General features: G+C 42.4%; 1 protein-coding gene across 1 annotated transcript; it reads left to right on the plus strand.

Annotated features, from left to right (window-relative positions):
- Positions 1 to 6,234: 6,234 nt before the first annotated feature.
- LOC306981073 (E3 ubiquitin-protein ligase TRIM21-like) lies at positions 6,235 to 8,082 on the plus strand (the record flags this gene model as incomplete). Its single annotated transcript, XM_079580621.1, has 1 exon — positions 6,235 to 8,082. Exon 1 carries the CDS (start codon positions 6,427 to 6,429, stop codon positions 8,080 to 8,082), a length of 1,656 nt encoding a protein of 551 aa, XP_079436747.1. The 5' UTR covers positions 6,235 to 6,426.
- Between the last annotated feature and the right edge of the window lie 415 nt (positions 8,083 to 8,497).

Consider the following 8,497-nt stretch of genomic DNA (forward strand, 5'->3'; position numbering starts at 1 on the left):
GTGACAAAAAAATGACAAAAATGTGACAAAAAAATTACTAAAATTTGATAAAGAATTGATGAAAAAGTGGCAAAAATGTCACAAGAAATTGACAAAAAATGACCAAAAAAATGACAAAGATTTGATAAAAAAATTGACAAAAAAATAAATAAACAATTGGCAAAAAAATGACAAAAAAGTTACAAAAATTAGTTGAATACCCAACAAAAAAATGATGGTAAAAAAATCTGACGTGAGGAAAAAGCTCCTCTCAGTTCAGGCGGGAGTTAAGAGGTTAACAGGTATTTCATCCCTTATTTGCATAATAATATTTCTCAAAATCATATCGGGGGCCAGAGCTTCTGTGCTGGAGGGCCGGATTTGGCCCCCGGGCCTGACGTTGCCGACCCCTGCTTTAAAGGAACAGTGTTTTTCCAGACTGAGATCTGTTCTTACCTTAGACGAGTTCATGTGGACCTGTCTGGTCTTCACGCGTGTCCTCAGTCACGTAAACACAGACGGCGTTAGCGTTTAGCCTCTCCTGCTCTACAGCTCCAAACCAGGTGAAGATAGAAGCTGCCGAGCTCTTCCACGTTTGCCCAAGTTAAAGGGACTATACGGAGTTTAAAAATGTTAAAGTATCTCCTCCCCCACATGTTCCTCCATGTCCTGATGTGCAGAACGAGCTCAGACCTGTTCACCACAACTGCCTTTAACATCCTGCACTGTCAGAAATCATGCACGAGCTTAACCTCTTAACTCCCGCCTGAACCCAGAGGAGCTTTTTCCTCACGTCATCACATTTTTTTTTTCCATCATTTTTTTGTTGGATATTCAACTCATTTTTGTAACATTTTGGTAATTTTTTTGTCGATTTTTTATCATTTTTTTGTCACATTTTTGTATTTTTTTTGTCAAATTTTTATCACATTTTTTGTCATTTTTTCGTAATTTTTTTGTCACATTTTTGTCATTTTTTGGTCATTTTTTTATCAAATGTTTTTTTTAATTTTTTGTCCATTTTTTGTCATTTTTTTGTCAAATTTTTATCACATTTTTGTCATTTTTTATCACATTTTTGTCATTTTTTGTCACATTTTTGTAATTTTTTTGGCATTTTTCGTGCATTTTTTGTCAATTTCTTGTGACATTTTTGTGACATTTTTGCCACTTTTTCATTAATTTTTCATCACTTTTTTTCAGTGTTTTCTCACTTTTTTGTCACATTTCCATCATTGTTTTCGTCTCAGTTTTGTTGCTTTTTTCCAGAAGCTTTTGGATTGGGGTAAAGCCAAACTGGGGAAAATGTGCTTGGTTCAGGTGGGAGTTAAGGGGTTAACCCAGGTTCACCTCCAGAGCAGAAACAGCTCAGACTATGAAGAACAAAACAGCCAAAGTCTCCTTTTACTTCCTCACAGATGTTTGTTTGACATGAGACACTTGTTACTGGAGATAAAGATAAATGAAACATGTGCTTTTATGTTGTACCATAACCACGTACATAAGAGAATCCAGACAGAGTTAGATACAGTTCCATTGTTTATCTTTGTCCGTGAGTTTAATGAATCAGATAAAGTTAACACCTGGCTGATATAATAACTGGTCCGTGAGCTTTTTAAAACTATAACTCAGCTTTGAGGTGAGTTCATGCGCTACTTCCGCGTTTGTTTCTCACCTGGGAAAAGTCCACAACAACAACAGGGAAAAGAGCAGCTCGTCCCGGACTCTTCTGCCCTCGGTGTGTCTGTCCCCCGAGCCCCGCGGCCTCCCGGGAGTCTCCCCCCGGCCCGGGACACTTTTAACGGAGGAAAAGTGGGGTTAAAACCGATAAAAAGCAGAAGTAAAGCGGGAGCGCCACACGTGACAGCGGCGGCGGCAGAGCGCGGGGATTCACCGCCCTCTACCGGCGGAACAGGGAACTGCATGACTCTTTATCAACCCCGTACGCCCCGCCTCAGCCGAGTTAGGCTTTACCCGAATCCAAAAGCCTCTTCACTGGAGAGTTTTGGAGGTTTGAATTGTTTTAGTTTTCTCCAAACTCCTGCTTTACGATCTTTATTATGTTGCCACGTTTCTTCTTGTATAAATAGACTCTGATGAAAAGCGGCGGCAGAGGCGGACCGGCCACATGTCCTGTATTCTGGAAGAGCACAGAAGGGCCACCAGTCCCGCCTCAACTGAGCTTTACCCAAATCTAAAAGCTAAAGAGAAAAGCATCAAAATAGCGATAAAAAGAGGAAGAAAAAAAAAGACAAAAATGTGCTGGAAAAGCAACAAAAAGTGACAAAAAATGTGATGAAAAGGCAACAAAAACCTGAGAAAAACACGGACAAAAAAATGACAAAAACGTGAGAAAAACACGGACAAAAAAACTGCAAAAATGTGAGAAAAACACGGACAAAAAAACTGCAAAAACATGAGAAAAACACGGACAAAAAACAACAAAAACATGAGAAAAACACGGACAAAAAACTACAAAAACGTGAGAAAAACACGGACAAAAAAAACACAAAAACGTGAGAAAAACACGGACAAAAAAACTACAAAAACGTGAGAAAAACACGGACAAAAAAACTACAAAAACGTGAGAAAAACACGGACAAAAAAACTACAAAAACGTGAGAAAAACACGGACAAAAAAACGACAAAAACGTGACAAAAACATGGACAAAAACTACAAAAACTTGACAAAAACATGGACAAAAAAACTACAAAAACGTGAGAAAAACACGGACAAAAAAACTACAAAAACGTGAGAAAAACACGGACAAAAAACTACAAAAACGTGAGAAAAACACGGACGAAAAAACGACAAAAACGTGAGAAAAACACTGACAAAAAACCGACAAAAACATGAGAAAAACACGGACAAAAAATCTACAAAAACGTGAGAAAAACACGGACAAAAAAACTACAAAAACGTGAGAAAAACACGGACAAAAAAACTACAAAAACGTGAGAAAAACACAAACAAATGATAGAAAAAATAATGAATAAAAAACAACAAAAATATGACTAAAATGACAAAAAGTTACATCACTTTTGTAGGTCTTATCTTTCCTTTGCTCTCCAGTCGAGAAGCTTTTAGATTTGGGTAAAGCCCAGTATAAAAAAACATGAATCTAAAAGGAATTCCGTGGAGTATGGTGCACCACAAGGTTCAGTTTTGGGACCATTTTTATTTATTATTTATATTAATGATTTTGCTTCTGTTTCTACGACCACCTTTCCCGCTCTTTTTGCTGATGATAAAAATAAAAATAAATAATTATAATAAAAAGTCGACCTGGGGAAAATGCACTCGGTAATGTTAAAGGGGGCCTATTATGCAAAATCGACTTTTTCAAGCTTTACATCATGTTATTAAGTCATTCCCTCATTAAAACCATGCCTGAAGTGTTGCCTGGGCACATTCACGTATTTTTGAGTAATCTGTAGAAACTCTGATGGCGGCCATTTTAGGGATAAAACGCCTGATTCCTTCAGGAAACGCCCTCGACCTCCAGGATACGCCTCCGACCTTTCGTCACCAGCCGAGTAACCAACCACTGCTCCTCAGCAGAACCCCCTCCCCGCAGTGTCTAGCCCTAAGATGTAAACAGAGTCATCATGGAGGATTAGCTTCATGTGTTGTGAACCGGAGCCACAGCAGACTTTTACAAAGACACACATCAGTGTTTCTGTTACCGAAACACCCAGGATTCAAACCGGTGACAAGAACGCTTATTTCAGCGGCTGGTTCTGCGCTGGGCCTTGATGATGCACAGAGCCTTCGGAGAAAGCTAATGCTAAGCTAAACCTGGAGTCATCACGTGAAAACGAAAAATATGCACAAATAAAGTCAATAAAACCACCACACACATAAAGAACCGTTTAACAATGATCACACACGGAGCCAGGCTTGTTGATTTGGAAGTTTATTGCTCACATTTCATCTACAATGGGTCATAGCCGAGTGGTTTTCTCCCGGAGCTAACAAGCTAGCCGCGACAAGCTAACGGGAAAATTCACTGAATACAAGCAGCATATTATGCATTGAAAACGTCACTAAAACAGGCAACTGCTTGAAGCAGCCTTTATGATGATCACACACTGAGCCGGGCTTGTTGATTTCGTAGTTTATTGCTCACATTTCATCTACAGTGAGTCGTAGCCGAGTGGTTTTCTCCCGGAGCTAACAAGCTAGCCGCGATAAGCTAACGGGAAAATTCACTGAATACAAGCAGCATATTATGCATTGAAAACGTCACTAAAACAGGCAACTGCTTGAAGCAGCCTTTATGATGATCACACACGGAGCCTGGCTTGTTGATTTCGTAGTTTATTGCTCACATTTCATCTACAGTGAGTCGTAGCCGAGTGGTTTTCTCCCGGAGCTAAGGCACTATTAGCCGCGACAAGCTAACAACCTTCACCTTCACAACATTCATTGAAAACAGGCAGCATATTATGCACAAATAACGTCAATAAAGCCGGCAACTACTCGAAGCAGCCTTTACGATGATCACACAATGAGCCTGGCTTTACACATTTGTGGTTTAATACAGACTTTTCATCAACAATGAGCTGTAGTCGATTATAACAAGCTAATGGGTAACCTCGAAAAACCACTGTCCACCTGCACAGATAATGTCCGTCTTTGAATCGTATGGGCTCCTGCAGATCCTGGTGTCGTCCATGGGGGTATAGTTACAGATCCATAGGGCAGATGCAAAGAGAAGCCTCCAAACAGCAGTTATTTTTCAGGCAAGAGCCCCTTCCAAGCGTCCGGTGTGGAAGGTTCGTTTCCAAATAATATCCTGTGTGGCCATCGTTCACAAAGTGATAAACAGTAGCTCCTTTCCAACAATAAAAATTAAAATGCACCGATCGTAGTTTCAATACAGTTGAGACAACGAGCGCAGTGTTGTGATGCCACAGACAGCGTGTGGAGGGGGCGTGTCGCAAAGGGTCAGAGGTTCTTAAAGAGACAAAGGCCTATTTCAAGTCATTTGCTAACGCCATTTTGAAAGAGCAATTTTATACAAGGCAGTTATTCTAATTTACTGCATTGACAGACCAACAGAAGGTTTCGTCATCATTGTAGTGTGATATAGACTGGTGCTATGTGGCTGAAAAAAGCATAATACCCCCTCTTTAAGGTGGGGGTTGGAGGTTAAAATATGTATTTGTGGAAGTGTCACATTTACGCTATTTTGGGCCAGGCTGGTCAGAGTCCAGGGCTGTTTTTCAGTCCCAGTCCGGCCCCTGTTAATCACTGATTAAATCCAGAGCATTTTTAAATTGAGTAAAGCCTTTTAGATTGTTTAGTTTCTCACATGACAGTTTTGATGATAAAGTTCAGACGTTTATTGGTTCCACTGATGAAAGAATGTGGGAGCAGCAGCAGCTCTAAGAACCCTCTCACTGAAGGAGTTAAGTTTGTGCAGTGATAAACTCTGCTGTCCACTGTGTCTCTGGCTTTATGCTCACAGTTACTCACAGTCTGTAAACATTTCTTTAGTTTTTGAGACATTCAGGTCTAGAATGACGGTCGGGAACAAAGGAGGAAAGCGCTGGGCCTTGATCGTCCCCTTGAAGAAGTGATTCAATCAGACCTTTTGAATTGCACTAGAAATTCTCTAGAAACACTAGAATTTTTATAGAAACTGTGTTGAACCTGATTTATAACAATGTAATGGAGGAAAATGTCACTTCCTCAGTTTAATCTGACAGCTCTAGTTTTTATTCTTATTACACCAAGTCCTTTTTTTGAGCTTTAGGAGTAAAACAGATAAAGGAGAGTCTCCAAATGTCAATCTCTGACTCTTTATCAGGATCAAGTCTTATCACTCATGACTTTACAGAGTTGTTTGTTACAGGTTGATTCCTGCCTGACACTCCCTGGTTTAGAACTGGCCTGTCCTGATTCTTGCTCTGAGTCACATGACTCTAAAGACGAGGAAGTCACATTTCAGAGTCTGTTTCCTCCGTCTGCACCTCAGGACTCTCTGGTAAGAACTCTTGTACATTTCTTTGTATAAACTCTGGATCATGGGCTGATTTCTGAGGTTGAATCCGTTAGAAAAGCACGAACCACAGAGACCAAAGAGTCAGTATTTAACTGAGACACTTTTACTGGAGGAATACTTGACCTATAGTACTTTTTACATGGACATGTATCTGGGATCAAACTCACTCAAACTCTCGGAGACAAAGCTCACGTGGTCTTTGGTCAAACCGTAATAAAGAGTTTGAAATGTTCCAGTGTTAGAGGTTCTTTAGGCTGAAGGAGACAGGAGTTGAACTGAAGACTGTGAGAAACTGTGCAGTGAAAGGAAGGACAGACTGAGGAGCAGCTTTAGGACCATGTTAAAGGAGATGATTACACACACAACATGATTGAACACTGGAAACATTGCAATATTCACATCGTTTTTATATTTATGTCCCAAATGTGTTTCAGAAATGGCCTCTCGGAGCCCGAGCCGCTCTGAGGAGCAGTTCCTGTGCTCCATCTGTCTGGAGGTGTTCTCTGAGCCCGTCTCCACTCCATGTGGACACAACTTCTGCAAACGCTGCATCTCTCACACCTGGGACTCCACTGAGAGCTGCTTCTGCCCCCTGTGTAAAGAGGTCTTCTCCACCAGACCACAGCTCAAGACCAACACCTTACTCTCTGAGATGGTCTCACAGCTCAAACTGGAGAAACTGGAGAAGAGGAGCAGCTCTATGGAGAACATGCCCTCTTTCAGTGAAGTCCAGTGTGACGCCTGCTCTGAGCCCAAACTGAAGGCAGTGAAGTCCTGCCTGGTCTGTCTGTCCTCGTTCTGTGAGAGCCACCTCCAGCCTCATCTGAGCGCGCCCAGACTGAAGAGACACCAGCTGATGGAGCCTGTGGACGACCTGGAGGACAGGATGTGTCCCACACACGACCAGCCGCTGAAGCTCTACTGCAGCACTGATCAGAAGGCCATCTGTGTGGTATGTTCTGCTCTGGAGCACAAGAACCACACGCTGGTTTCTCTGAAGGAGGCGTTTGAGCAGGAGAAGGTCTCTCTGCAGCAGACTGTGGCTGAGAACCAGCGTCTGGTGGAGCAGAGGAGGCTGAAGGTCCAGGAGATCACAGCTGCCCTGGAGCTCAGTGAGAGAGAGGCTCAGAGAGAGACACAGCAGATGGTGAAGGTCTTCAGTGACATCATGGAGTCTGTGCAGAGATGTTTGGACCATCACACCAAAGTCCTGGAACAAAGTCTTTCTAAACATAAGGAGCGCGCTCAGGCCTTGATCCAACAGCTGCAGCAGGAGATGTGTGAGCTGGAGAAGAGCAGCACTGAGGCCCAGCAGCTCTCACTCTCTACAGACCCCCTCCACTTTCTACAGCGCTGCCCTGCACTGCCCCCTGCTGGCCTGAAGGACTGGAGCAGCGAGAGCTTTGAGCCGCAGACGTGTGAGGGCAGTGCGGCCCGAGCTCTGTCTGAGCTGGAGACAAGTCTCTCACAGAAGATCAACAAAGTCTTTAGAGAAGAGCTGAGGAGAGTTCAGACGTTTGCTGTGGACGTCACTCTGGACCCAGACTCTGCTCATCCTGATCTGGATCTGTCTGAAGATCTCAAGCAGGTTCATCACACTGATGTGAGGAAGAAGCTCCCAGACTCTCCTCAGAGGTTTGATTATGGTGTTAATGTTTTAGGAAAACAGAGTTTCTCTTCAGGCAGGTTCTACTTTGAGGTTCAGGTCAAAGGGAAAACTAAGTGGGATTTAGGAGTCGCCCAAGAGTCCGTCAACAGGAAGGGAAAGATCTATCTGAGCCCAATGAACGGATTCTGGACTATTTGGTTGAGAGACAAAGATCAGTACAAAGCTTGTACAGACCCTCCTGTCCTCCTGTCTCCACTGAGGCCTCCTCAGAAGGTCGGGGTGTTTGTGGACTATGGAGCAGGTCTGGTCTTCTTTTATGACGTAGATTCTGCAGATCTCCTCTACTCCTTCACTGGCTGCTGCTTCAGGGAGAAACTCTTTCCTTATTTCAGTCCCTGTACCAACTCTGGAGGAACAAACTCTGCTCCTCTGATCATCTCAGCTGTGGACACAGAGTCTCCAGTTTGTGAAGGTCTTAAATGAAACACTTGTATCTGAACAGCAGCTCCAACAGTGACTCAGGCTTTGTTTGTGTGTTGGTTTGTGTCTCTGCTGCAGGACAGACAATAAGGATCTTCTTGTGTGTAAAAAGTGTGAATAAGGAAAGAGCCGGTGTTTCCTGAGTTCATATGAGACGTTAGAATAAAGGGCTCTGTACAAAGTCTTCACTTTACATTCTCTGCTTTTGCTTCACGTGTCACAGAACTCACCCTAAAGATCCTACTCTACATGTTTTAGTGCATTTGGGATTTCTTTAAATAAACTCCTTATTAATGGAATATTCTGTCAAAATGTCAATGATTGTGTTTGGGACAAAAAAGATCAATAAACTCTTGGAAAATGTGGCGTTTGTTTTATTTCTCTCTTAAATCAATAGAAAGTTCGTCCAGTAAAATAA

Source organism: Gobius niger, assembly GCF_951799975.1.
Source record: "Gobius niger genome assembly, chromosome: 21".
Classification (NCBI taxonomy): domain Eukaryota; kingdom Metazoa; phylum Chordata; class Actinopteri; order Gobiiformes; family Gobiidae; genus Gobius; species Gobius niger.